This window comes from Macrosteles quadrilineatus, unplaced genomic scaffold (genome assembly GCF_028750875.1).
Source record: "Macrosteles quadrilineatus isolate MER2022 unplaced genomic scaffold, UCM_ALF_1.0 Scaffold_3__2_contigs__length_128488019, whole genome shotgun sequence".
Classification (NCBI taxonomy): Eukaryota; Metazoa; Arthropoda; class Insecta; order Hemiptera; family Cicadellidae; genus Macrosteles; species Macrosteles quadrilineatus.
In genome coordinates, this window is record NW_026542596.1 from 106,287,124 (window position 1) to 106,301,479 (window position 14,356).

A 14,356-nucleotide genomic window follows, 5' to 3' on the forward strand; every position below is an offset into this window, starting at 1 on the left:
TTCTCCCTATATACATACACACAGGCAAGATAACTGGATCACCAAATGTTGTCGTTCACTAGGTCGCTGGGAACGGATCACCTCAGGGAATCTTTCACCGAATTGCTGCGCCGTGTTTTCGAAGAGTTCAAACATAGCTGTCAGGCATAATTTTTCACATCAAGAAATAAATATCCTATCCTAACCTAACCTAACCCAGCCTAACCTAACCTTACCTAGCCTAACCTTAGACCATAAAAATTTTTACTACAATATTATTATTATATAAAAAACAATTACACAAGTTTAAATTACTTTAATAAAAACAAGTCAGTGCTGACAAATCTGCACGGAGTAAATATATGGAGTAAACGACTCCACGAGCCGATCCGTTCAATATCCCACAATAGTTCACTTAAGTATCTAGGGGTAGGGTGATGGGAATTAGGCAAGGGGAACGGGGAGATTCCATTCAGTCCTAATATGTCGCACCCTCGGAAAATACCGCATGGCTCGGGCTGGCCCAGGTCAGATTCGGTCCTGTTGTCGCTTTACCACTACTAACTACCCCCCGAAATCCGTGAGGTTGGCGAAGGACTCTTAAGGGATTACACCCCTCACACACAGAGAGACACACCTACACACACACGCATGGGTCAAGTGCCGTGGGGTAGGTAGGGCCCTGCTTGCGGGTGCCGTGTTTCCCCCGGACGTGCGTGAGGCGGACAGTGCGTGAGCCGGACAAAACTGGTTCGGGTGGGTAATTGAGCGGACGTCTCCCTGCATCTACCCGGCTCGCGGGGAATATCCCCGTTACCGAATCGTCCGAGGAATTACTGTATCGCGTTTTGCCTCCCATCGCCCAGTTCTTTCAACCACACCTAAACTGCCGAAGCAATATAGCTCTGATTTTGTAGGTTAATAGCTAAGAGACTATGTTTTATCTATAACTAGCAGAGTACCCGTCCTTCGTACGGGGTTTGCATATAAGTATAAATGTTTATTGCAGTTATGGGAGAAGACGCGGTTTAAGACAATTTGGTCTTTTAATTCATACGGTATCCTATAGTGTAACACACATCTACCATAGCCCTAATGTTCTACCACTGCACCTAAACCATGGAAAAAAGTAAGGTTCTCATTGTGTACCACAACTTTTTGTTGCTAGTTGGTTCAAATTAGCTGTGGTCATAATTGCAAAAAAACATAATAGTGCTGCACCCTATCGGCAAGCCTTATAACTTTTTAATGCTATTTAATATCATAGAACCAACTTGTGCAGTTGAAAAGGCTGACAAAATTCTGTAATTTCTTTAAATATGAATACTCATAAGGTTAACATGAGACACTCCATGGCCAGAGCCACTGGGGCGGAGCCTGAAAGGATTTTTGAGGTAAGAATATGTCTATATGTTAATCGGGAATGTCAGCTATCGTCATACCAAATTTCAACCTTGTCGGTTTAGTATTCTTCGGGTTTACTTGTCACAAACATCCATCCATCCATCCATCCATACATCCATATACATCCAAACTTTCTTACTTATAATATTTAGTCGGATAAGTAAACTGTTGTAATATTGCTCGTTTATGAATAGATTTTCTTTAAACTTGGCAAATTTATTTATTTCATACCGGTACTAAGCTAATAATATTTTTCTAAAAATCGCACTTCGTTACCCTCCCTGTAGGCAGCAAACCTAGGTACTCGTTAAACCTAACGTTATTGAATTAGATTGAATTGAAAATAAAGCCACACAAATGGAAATTTGCTTTGGCTGCAGGTTTGCTGCGGTGGGGGTATAATGGAATTGTAATTGATGTAGAAAGAAGACTTTGTGGTAGTACATGATTTCTAATGCATATAAGATACTAAATAAATCAATCCCGTTGGTCACAATTAGTTGTGCCGGTCAGCCGGTCGCTTGTTATTTTATTGAACTACTACTGCAAATCAGCGCTACTATTCGTATTTGCTAGCAGCTATACCCGTGCCTTGCAACGGGGTCAGTATGCAAAAGATACACATCGGTTCTTTGAAAATGCCAAATGGTTTCACTCCTACCATTTAATTTAGAAACAAAATTTAACTGTATTACTTAACTTGATAATAGTACGTTTTTGTTAACTCATACTGTTAATACTTATTTAGGCTCGGCCTACTTACGATACAAAACCAATGATGGATTTAAAGGTATAATAAAAGAATGTGTTTAATGGTCTGCACCGTAAACGAAACGCTATCACAATAGTTCCAAACCAAAAAATATAAAAAAAGGAAAATATAAATAAATATGGAAAATTATGGGTAATTTTCTAACATATTTTTGTGAAGATAAACATAAACAAATGAAGTAACTGAAAGAATCATATACTTATGAAATTACATTAACATATTATGGTTTGACAGCTCCATTTAAGTAACGTTAAATAATGTTTACTATAGGGCTAGTGACATCATTATTTTAAATTTATAATTCTTACCCTCTCTGTTCTAACATTCGTGCAGTATTTAATTTGTTTGAACCAGCTGTGTGGCATTGTGAAATCAAAATTCATTTGACAGTTTGTTAGTTCTGCTTGTTTACATTTTTAAACTTTGTAGGTTTGTTCTTTGTTACCATGGATACCATCAATCAATATTTACTTTTAAATCTCTCACCTCAAATTTTTGAAATAGTCGGGCAAATATAGGATATGACAACAAAACAAAATCTGACAATTTTAAAATGAGCCATGGACCATAATTTAACATTAGAATGTATTTATATTGAAATTTGTCTTTAGTTAAAGACGTATATTCCTAATTCTAAATAACTCCCAAAACTCTTTATAGTCTTAAATAATTCGCCAAAATATTGACTTTTATTTTAGCTATGGATTACTTTCCAGGAGTTATTAGGGTTTGGGATATATGTCCTTAACTAAAGACAAATTTCAAAATAAATACATTTTAATGTTAAATTATGGTCCATGGCTCATTTTAAAATTGTCAGATTTTGTTTAGTGATTAATAAAATCAAAGCTAAACATTCAGATTTGTTTACATTGCGACTATATGGATAATTTTACACTACTTTTAATGAACCAGCTGTTAATATTAAAATTGTATTCAAAGGTCTACTGAAACTGTCAAAATTAAATGTTTACATTATTATTTATTATTATAAATGGATTCTCCACTGCATGGCAAGTTTTTTATAGTTTCACCAAAATGATGAATTTATGATACGTTTGAAATGTTTTGTTGAAAAATCAATGCTTTATTGCTTTTAGAGAATTTTGGGTTGAAAATTGTGTCATCGATGAGTACGTTGAGGATGAGAGCTGTGTTCAAGTTTTGGAATAGACACGGAATAGATACGGAGTCTATGGTTTTGGTAAAGTAGGTGAACTGAGTCAATTCAAGGTATTTAAAAAAAAATGTGTACACAGTTTTTACTTTGATGTACACATGTAGCTAGGTCGAACAACGCAGATGCGCAGATGTTAGATAAACCTCACTACATACAAACCATTCGGAAACTCATCAGTGTCATCACATCTCATCGCATTTGCATAATTTGTTACCAAGGCTGGACTAGGTTATGGATTTGGCTCCGTAAATGTTCAAGATTTGTGATAAAATTTCCTACAATTATGGTTCATTCCAATCCACGAAATACATGCACAGCTTTATGTGTTCTATATGGCCAAGGCAAAACTACCCCATAAGTTAATGAATTATCAAGTAAGAACAGGATGATTAAATACATGGGTCGATGTGGCAAGAGAAGGAATTAAAATTGCTGAGATCGAAGTAAGAATGTTACTGCTTTCTGGAGAATCAGATATTTTTATCAAACAAAAAAACTGATTTAATATGCTGATAGAATTCTGTATTTTTATGACCAAAGATGAAGATTGCATATAATTTAGGATACAATCTGAATGATTTTCCTAAAGCAGATGGAATTAGTGGTTAGTAATAAAATTGACTCTTTCCGTAACATGATGAATTATATGAACTCATTCTCCCATATAGTGAAAGTGGCTTTGGTATGAAACAAACTCATGAACAAACAATTATAAGGCTCCTAAAAACCCCTTAGGGCAACCTAAAGCTGATAAAAAGGTAGGAAATATTGTGTTCAACGAATTCATCAATCACGTTTTTTAGGGAACACAATCGTTATACTTATTATTATGTTTATCCTCCCTTCATTTAACTAAGATTTTAATGACTTCACTCTATCCATCGCAGTTAGCTGAATTTACATAAAACCTCAAGATTAACCGTCGATTTCGACGGGGTTCCACTAGTATGTATAATACGTGAAGGCAATTTCTACGAAACACTACTCCTCCGTTAATAATGGACGGATTTTTACAAACGACGTGTCAAAATAAAGTATTTTTTGTGTAGACACCCCGTTCACCAATACCTGTAATAAAAGTCCTCGAGCTTTTCCCCACAGGCCATCAATGTTGGAGTTTCTCCCATAAGATTAACATGGGTGAATCTAAATATTTAATTGGAAACTTTGTCCCCACTAATTTGAGAGAACGGCTCGGCGTAGAAACTTGGTAGAGGTGTCCAAAGAAAGGTCTAGGTCTGTACATGAGTTATCAAAAGAAAAACTAAGCACAATCGCTTAGGACTCTGCCCCAGAAGCCTTTAAAGATCCCTCCACAGAGTTGTTTACATTTTGGCCATGTGAATAATATTTTAATGAAACAGCTGTTCATTTTTAAATTGTATTTCAAACAACACACATTTATTGGGAGTTACTGAATTCTACCAAATTAAGTAGCCTATTTGCAATGTTATTTTCTGATTAAACAAAAATTTATTTTCTTCTTTATCATGTCATGTTTTGCAACGTTCCATTACGAAATCAGTGGAAAATCCTTTTATCACAGCAATTCTTAAATTATTTCTTATTGAACTATCTTATATCTATTGTACGGGTAGGTGTCTGCTTTTTCACCATTTTTGCCTACATTACATTTTATCATATTATTCTACACATATCAAATATTTATGTGGAAATATCTGCTCTTATCGTGTCTAATAAAATCCAAACATAGAAACCTTGCCTAAAATGGTACCCATCTTGAAAAAATATTTGCACCTTTTTTTTTTTTTTTTTTTTTTTAAAGAGGTTGGCGGCCTCTTTTAACCTTGCATCTGCCCGTCCACATAGACTAAGCGCCCGTGCGTGGATCGTTTACAGCAAAGCAAGGAGTGAGCCGGTACAGTACAAAGGTGAACTGTACTGATAAAATGTTATCGGCAGTGACCAGGATCCGAACCCACGACATCGCTGCCTTGGGCCCGAAGTCCGCGACGCTACCGACTGAGCCACCGACTCACTAAACCTGCCTTTATTACGGACTTTGGCACACTGGTTTGGTAACATTATTGAAAAAAACACGAAGTTTTGGCTGTAAAATATGGCACAAAGAGAAAATACTATTTAAGCAGCTACTCTCATGACAGAAAGGTCATATTCCTTTTAAACTAGATCACATAATCCTTTATAAGATACTTTGATTAACAATATGTAAACGTCAATATACGTAACAGCCAATTTACAGTATTTTTGCTTTTTGGAAATGTCCCATTGCTATGTCATTTGCATTATTTGTTGTCAATGAAGCCGCATGACCATATGCACTAGGAGGCCCCTAACAGTCCAAGAATAAAAGCCAACTTCACTTCAAGTATTCCAATACACCTAACATTCCGTAGATAGATTATATTATATTGACAACTTTACTTTATGGATAAGGCTGAGACAACTAACTGACATCCCCCATGTCAAGGAATTCCAGCAGTAACCCACAATCAATTTCTCAAAAATATGCTAGAGGGTTCATTCATTAGCACAGAAGTACGATATGAACTGACGCGACGTGACGAAGGAAAAATCAAACTTACACTGTAACGGATTAACGGATATACCCCTTTGAAGTTAGAATATGTCTTCCCAAACATTATTTTCTTTTGAAATAAAACCATGTTACAAATCACGGAAGTGTTTAGCTACAAAAGATCCACCAATACGATTTTAATACTGTTTAAAAGTTATTCATAAGAAAGAGATACAATATAACATACTAATGATAACACCGATGACGTACGGTATGGGGAATATGTTATTCATTGAATGATCAACCAAATTTGGCAACTAACGCAATTAATATCATTATTGTTTTGTTACACTTATTACTCTTTAAACAATGCTAAATGCTCAAAATATGTATATTTCACCCAATTTATTGCAGTTAGATGAATTAAGGTAAGCCTTGAAGAAAGTAACCGCCGATTTCGACGGGTTTAACCTAGTAAATTTCTAATAACCCAATTACAGTAACATGTAGGCCTATTCACCTCTGGTTACTCCCCGTGGACGTCCAAATTTTAAATGTTAACATTTTAGAAGGGTTAGACAAATCATGAAACTCTAAAATTCTGTGGAGTCCAACCAAAAATAAGGTAGAAAATAGAATTTAAGACAAACATTCGGTGATTGGCTCACACATCTACATGTTTTTTTAGTTAAAAAATGGCGACAGCTGGTCCATATAGATGGGATGTTTACTTCAGTACCCAATAGTGAATACGGTGTACATTACATGTTTTGGTCGAGTTTTCGACCACCGGACGACCACTAGTATTATTTAATTTATAGATCACTTGACTTGATTAAAGTAAAGCCATAGATAAAACATACTCCCCTAGTAGATTTCTCATCCCGTATGGAACAGCTGAAGCCGGTGCATAACCAAACAGTAAATCACAAATCCTTAAATTAACCCTAAAATAATAAAAAAAATCCGTCGACACTAACACACGCAGTGTCGCCGAACATGAACTAGACACGAAAGACGAGCTTCAATAATTACAATGGGATAATAAGTCTACTAGTGGTTGGTTAGTCAATGGTTTCACCTAGAACAAAATGAGCCTTACGCGCAAAACTGGGGTTTTGAGTGTTCGTATATTTTATTTCCAATGGACATAGGCACGTTTCAAGTAATTATATCAAGTAATTATTTCAAAGTTTAGGAAACGTTTAAAAAATGATCTAATTAGCTTCTCATGTTACAGTGTCAAGGAGTTTTTTTCAACCTGTAATAAAGAATGATAAGCTCAATTAGTTTTTGTAAATAGATGGTAAGCATATTTATAAATATTATTTGTAAGCCTTGAGTTGTACTTTTTTTCTGACTTAGCTAATGCAATAAATTTTTTGTTAATTTTAGCTGAATAAACGAATTTTGATTTTGATTTTTTTGAATTAAAAGCCTTCTCAAGCTTGTAGAGAATACATCAAAATAGTTTCATCGTGATCTGTTTGTTCGTTTTCCCGTCGAAGAGAGCGTAAAATAACATCTTGTGCGTCGCAGACAGACAGGCAGAAATTGAGTTAGCACGCGTTTCTGCTTTCCTATCGTATGACTCGTTCCATACGATGAAACTAACCGAAACATTTATCATTCTAAGCCATGTACAGACAAAACTCTAATTTTAGCGAATTTCCCATATATTCCATATAGCAATTACAGTAGGTCTCATGGTAAGACTAGATCCAGGACCGATTTACTTTTTCGTTTTGATAGGGTGTTTTACGGGGTGAAAATTGATTTTTCCTATGTTTGACCCTAAAAACACAAAGTTTTATAATTTCCCTCCAAGCCATTTTGTAGAGCTTACAATTTTTTATGAATATCTATACTTATTTAATACGCAAGCAGTTTTTTTGTGACAATTACTCCTCCGAAACTACTGAACCGATTGTCATGTTTTTGGTGTCATTGGAAAGAGAGTAACGTGAAGTTGTGCAGGAAACTTTCTTTTTAGGGAAATACTGAGAGAGTGAGGCCCTGAAGCCCTTTAAAGATTTGAATTTCTCCATAAGATTAACATTGGAAACAAATATTGTTATGAAACTCCAGCTGTTGTCAGAAATCAATAGTGAGAAGAAGAGCATGTTAATAAACAGTTAATAAGTTTGCTAATTTAACAGTACAGTACATGCTGACTTGGTTGAAATTCGTTTTAAAATAACGACTGTAATATTGCCAGCAATTGCTCGAATTCGAGCAACAGGGACACTAGTTTTAGTAAAAATCGAACCCGGTAAATGAAAATTCTGGGAAAGTCTGCAGGTTTGTTGCGGCGGGGGTATTATTTACATAGATTTTTGGTTATTATGTCACTGAATTGTATTCACAGCATTAGTCATCAACATAAATTTCTGTGTATTCAAAATATACTGAACTAATAAGTAAACAATTGAAACATTATTCAAAGATTTGAATATAGTCGAGTAAATCCGTAAGACAACCCTAAGAAAATTGCTTGGTTATTTTGACTAAGAATTGTGTGCATTTACTAGTGAAACGGTGTAAAGAAATCGGAGTCTCTGAAGTCCAAAATTAAAGATGGCGTAAACGATTTTTGTCAAATACTTGTATACTGTTCATTCAAACATTTTTTATTTATGAGTATTTTTTGCTTGAAACAATCATTGTTGGGGAGAGTGTATTTAATTAACCTGTTGGGTATCTTTATATTTATGCTGTTAGGAGATAGTTACGTTTCTAAATTTCAAATATTGTCAAACATCTAGAGTTGTTTACGATCGCATAAACCACTCATTCGTTCTGCTAGGGTAATTAGTCGGCTTCTTAACATAGCAGTTGAGACCGTCCTTCTGCGTAAAGAACAAATACGGTCACAAAAACTCCTTTTATATCTAGGAGGACCGTGGGTTAAGGGTGGTCTGTGGTCTATGTGATCAGTAGCCTACTGATTGTCGTGTCAGCCGAGTAACATTGTTTTCTTTCACATCTCACGTATTTCATTAGTCTTAAATTATGACTCTTAATCCACATTTAGTAGTTTCGTTATAGGAATTAATTTATTACAGTTTCACTATACAGTCCACTGATATAATTTGTTTATATCATATCTACATCAATAAAATCATAGTTTACTTGAAAGTGTTAGTTTGTATTATTACCAAAACATTGGCGCATCACGTGCCGCAACAATTATTAGTAGGTATGAAAATAAAGAACATAAGCTAAAGATCAACATATATATTTTATTTACTTAAATATGTCATATTTATGACGGAAACCTTATCTTAACCTACATTAATTTTGTATTTAAAATAACGGCATTATTGCCCAATTCCGATTGCTTATACAATTATTAACGTGGAACACATGGGTTATGGTTTAAACGCTTGAATCAATGCAAATGTGAATGTCAATATAACTTTTTTAACGATATTTTTCGTATATATTTCGTGCGTGGTTTCGCTGATATACTCACCATCATGTCCTCTTATGTAGTAATTAGTAGCCAAAATGGCGGAATCCGAAACTGTTAAGGATTTATTTCTAGGTTATAGCTAGCTAGAACTGTACCGCTCTGTTTTAGAATAAGTTCATGACCAATCCTGAGGGTTTTTAATTAACATGTAAATTCAGGTCTCCGAAAATGTCTAAAATTACATCTCTATCTGTGTTTTTTACTTCCCTTCATTACGAACAACGTGTATCTAATTACACCAATACTTATCTTTACACAAACGTTCTCTTCCTTCACTTAAAATTGTTGGTAAAAATAATTATGAAGCTCAATGGTGAAGGTCAATAACAATATACTATATGGAACCCTGATGACTCCGCTCAATTTTGTAAATGCCTCTGCAAACGCCACCTAGTTAATATACAGTATATAGATGTGTCATAATTAAAAGAATCCGGAACCGCTGTAAAGCAGTATATAAAATACAGGCTGAGAATCATGAAACAGTCTTGTTCCCATCCGTGGTTCAGGACTAAAAGTGGAGTTTAAATTTTGATTGTAAAATAGACACCTGAGTAATCATTATCAAGTAAATTGTTAAGGAACATGCTCAGGTTCATTGTTCATAAGCATGTGTAATATTTGATGTAATACTAAAATTTAAAGGCTTTACTTTCATTTTTTTTTATTTTATTGTTAAATTTAAAAGTGATTACTAGCATATGTAATCTTTGCTAGAACCAATATTTATAATTTATAATAGTATAGATTCCGTTGCACATTGCAACGTGCTTGCAATTATACAGGTCTTATAATAATAATGTTTCATTTTTGAAATCCGAATGGAATTAATAATAAATAAAAGTTTTTTCTCCCACTGGTAGCTACGGGCCAGTTCTAGTTACGATAATTATAAATCCCTGTGTTGTGAGGGAAACGCCACCGAGCGTCCTTACTCGATAATGGGGGCGAAAGGTGCCGAATTACCCACCCGGCCTTGGCGTGGGGATTTCTAAAGCGTCCGTCCGCGCGAACCACCATTTTGAGGGTGTCCGCGTCAAACACGTCCGGGCTAAACACGGAGCCTGCTTGCGAGTGCGCGTGCGTTGGTGGTTAATCCCTCAGAGTCTTTCGCCAACCTCACGGACTTTAGTAAGGGCCTTGGTATTATCAGTTTGTGATCATTGTCTTCCAGCATACGGAAATAGCATTACAAAAGGCGACCTAAATAAAATCCATGACTACAAAACGCATTACTTAAATTAATTTATAATTGCACGAGAAGAGATCACATAACATCCATACAGAAACGCTGCACACGTTATGCAAATTAAAGATAATTGTGTACACCTAACCTGCATCCTGAGGTTAACTGTAAGAAAGGACCATGAGGCCATGAGGTCCAAAGTTCGCCTCAATAAAGAAGCATTTTCATTTTCATTTCATATTTATTTCATCCTGATGCGAAAAGCTATAGAGCACGGCCAGCTTGAGTACCTGTGTGAGAAACTTCTCTCTTGCCGAGATGTCTCTGTCCGCAGCACGAGGCAGGACAAGTTGTTGCACTTTCCTATGCACAATGATTAGTTATTCTAATCATTGAAGTTTTTAGCTTTCGCACGTGACGTTTACATAGTAATACAAAAGTCCCTCTTTCAAAACATCACTTATATCAATTATTATAAAAGTATTATTTAATTTTTTATAAAAAATTGCAAGAACCAGAACATTATCAAACTAAACTATATTAGCTATAATTATTGTCTGCACGAGTAACAACATGACGTGAGCAACATTAACCCCATGTTGCCACAATAACATTGACTAGTGATAATTGGGGTAAAACTGAAATATAGCTGCCGGATTTATTGGAATGCCATACTCGTTTTAGACATTCATTTGCCAGTTTCAAGTTATACAGAAATAATACTAAATTAGGCTCCATATTTTGTTAGACTTCAGACTTTGTTTGTGTTTATAGTTAATTTTTAGTGCGTGTGCGTGAGTGTGAGTGTATTTGACTTTTAGCGAATTTCCCTATAGGGAAGTAGCTATTACCGTAGGTGGTACGGTAAGACCTAGACCCAGGACCAATTTACTTTTTCATTTTGATGTCCCCAGAGGCCAAAAACACCATTCATTCAAATTTTTATATATGTATATATATATATAGACTTATATATATATATATATATATATATACGTCCGTGAACGCGATAACTTGAGTAATTTTTGTCCGATTTTGATGAAATTTGGGTTAAAGGTGTAAAGCGAGATAAACTTGAATGAGTTCGCGAACCAGCACGATCGGACCATGGGAACGGGGCTTTACGGGGGGTTTTATGGGGTAAAAATTGGTTTTTCTCACTTTTGACCTTCAAAACACAAAATTTCCCGATTTCTCTTTAGACCTTTTTAAAGAGCTTAAAAAAACAAATAATTTAGTATATAAAAGTATTTTTGTTCGATTATTAGTAACGGAGAAAATTTAAAAAATTGTAAATTTAAAATTCCCATGTTATTCTTATGGAGAATATTGTCAAATGTTGTAGTTTGCTTGTTTATGGATATATTTTGATCAAACTTGGCAAATTTATTTATTTTGTACTAAGCTATCAATATTTTACTCAAAAACACACTTTTTTAGTTTCCTTGTAGCAGCAAACCTAGGTACTCGTTAAACCTATTATTAAAATATATCTAACTGAAAATCAATTCAGACAAATGGAAATTCGCTTAGTCGGCAGGTTTGCTGCGGCGGGGGTATTTAGTTTATTGATTGACAGACAGACTGACTCAATTAATTTATTTCACGAAGAAAAGTTATGTTGTGTTGCAGTTAATTAGACCTGAATGACATCTGTTTAACAAATCAACATTTTTTTATGTAAATAAATATGCACTCGTGTTACACATTATATTTTTCCTACAGTCACTATAAAGCATATAAATAATTAGTCTTTCAAACACTATACAACACGCTTTTAGGTTCAGCTGGCAACCCAAATAGGTGCCCTAGAGAAAGTAGAACCCGGTCCGTATCACTCCACTATTTTTCCCCGACAAGAAATGTGCTCCGCGACTTGAGAATATAGTTTTTGTAATTAGAAGTGGTTTACGTGCCTAAAAAAATGCTTTAAAGGTATTTTCTTGTTTATTAAGATCGTAGGAATGTTTAAGAACGTTTAAAAGAAAAGTCAAGAAAGTTCAGAAATACCGAAACTATAAACACGAAATGACAGGTTAAATCGTAGTTATAATAGTCAATCAGCTGCTCATAGTATTATTATCTTTAAGTGTTGCCAACCTATTTCCAAGCGTACACGGATTAAGTGCATAATAGAACCACGCTGTTTTGTGTTGTTTCGTTTGAATCCTGATGTGCGCCAAAGTATAAACCGTATGACAAAGTATAAACCGTACGACAAAGTATAAATATGCAGCAATAAGCAGCTTTCTGTACTATAAACAGTACAAGGAAGCCAACTTTGTCGGGTGACTGTAGGAAATAAATATTTGATCTAGCAATTCTATTTGAATTTAAGAAATAACCAATAGAATATTTAGGTTTTGTTAAAATTGTATATGATTTTAGTTAAAAATGCAATTAATCGTTTAATTTTTTTATTTATATTTTATATATTTATGTTCATATTTATTTACACGAATTATAAAATAATTATTCATATTTGCTCTTATTGGCTTATAAAATACTGGACTATTAAAATTAATTTTAATAAATAATTGAATAATAACAGTAATTAAATAGGAAAACATCTTAAGGAGTTAAGTAGCAATTCATAGCAAAACCCTTGTATTATTTTTTTTTTTTGTCACAATACCTCTTACTTCATTTCAGAAAGATTTCTGGAGAAAAAAAACTAGCAATTTTAAACATGCATAAACTTCGTTGTTGTAAAAATTCAAAACAAATTTCCAAAATTGATTACTAGAAGTGAAGTTGAAAAAACAATTATGACAATCAAAGCTGATGGATGTTGTTTAGCTTAATCCGTTGAGGTGAAATAAATAAATACTTCGTGTAAGTACATCTGTTATGGAACAAGAGTTTATAACATGTAAAGGAAATATTCATCGTTTCATTCCATCGAACTTGGAAAGTTCATTACACGTCCGCCAGTGACTCATCGTCATGATCATGAAGAGGAAACCTCAGAGCTGCACTGGGTATATAACACACGCTATTGACTGGCAGGTGGTTCGTTAGGCCTTATGTAACAGAGCCCATTGTTACTGGGCCGGCTTAAAATAAATTGGCGACCACAACTATATTTAAAAACCGTCGATTCGCCCGAGCCTCAATGAATGTAACATAACTTTTACAGCTCGGTTTCAAAACACATAGAAGACACTTGTAAGCTACATTTTAGATCGTAAACTAACGAATGGTAGAGTACGCGTCGTCCGATGATAAAATTACACCTGACTATAACATCTCGGTTTCTAACACATGGAAGACACTTGGCAGGTTTAGATTCACGAAAGGTTAAGTAGAGGAGCAGCGACATCCGCTCCAACGTAGAATGAACCATACTTAGCCTAACAACACGACACAACACACTCGACTTACACCAAAACACCGCCACGAAGTCTTTCTCGTTGAGAACTCGTTCGAGTTGCTTCGCGGTCACTTCCTCGATCACGGGTTCGGAATGCTTCTTCTCCTTGGCCGCCGGCGGTGCAGGTTCGGCAGCCTTCTTAGCGGCGAGGACGGGCACACAGTCGCACAGCAATAGCAGGAGTACTGTCCATAGACAGCACCTCGCTAGCACTCCCATCGTTACTCCCGCGACCCCGCGAGTGAAGCCGACGATCCACCGACCAGGAGGCGACTAAAAATAGGGCTCGTAGCGCGGCGACCGCTAGTAGAGCAGCGGACCGGTAGAGGCGCCCCTAGCTCGCTGATATGAAACTGTAGCCTTCAGTAGGCGGTTCTAACCACTGACCTTTCGCTACTATTCTCACTTGAAAACATTGTACGAAATCGAGTAGGTATGTAGCCACTTATCTGTCTCTAAGACCGCTAAAGCTTGTGTAGAGGATAAA

At 35.4% G+C, this 14,356-nt stretch overlaps 1 protein-coding gene across 9 annotated transcripts in view; it reads right to left on the bottom strand.

Moving 5' to 3' along the window:
• The window catches only part of LOC128989922 (uncharacterized), a 147,024-nt gene extending 132,868 nt beyond the window's left edge, over positions 1-14,156 (bottom strand). For all 9 annotated transcript variants that reach the window (XM_054412065.1, XM_054412061.1, XM_054412059.1 and 6 more), the window contains exon 1: positions 13,881-14,156. In XM_054412065.1, coding sequence (XP_054268040.1) covers positions 13,881-14,088 — 208 coding nt within the window. In that variant the 5' untranslated portion in view covers positions 14,089-14,156. The remainder of the gene's footprint in view (positions 1-13,880) is intronic.
• Between the last annotated feature and the right edge of the window lie 200 nt (positions 14,157-14,356).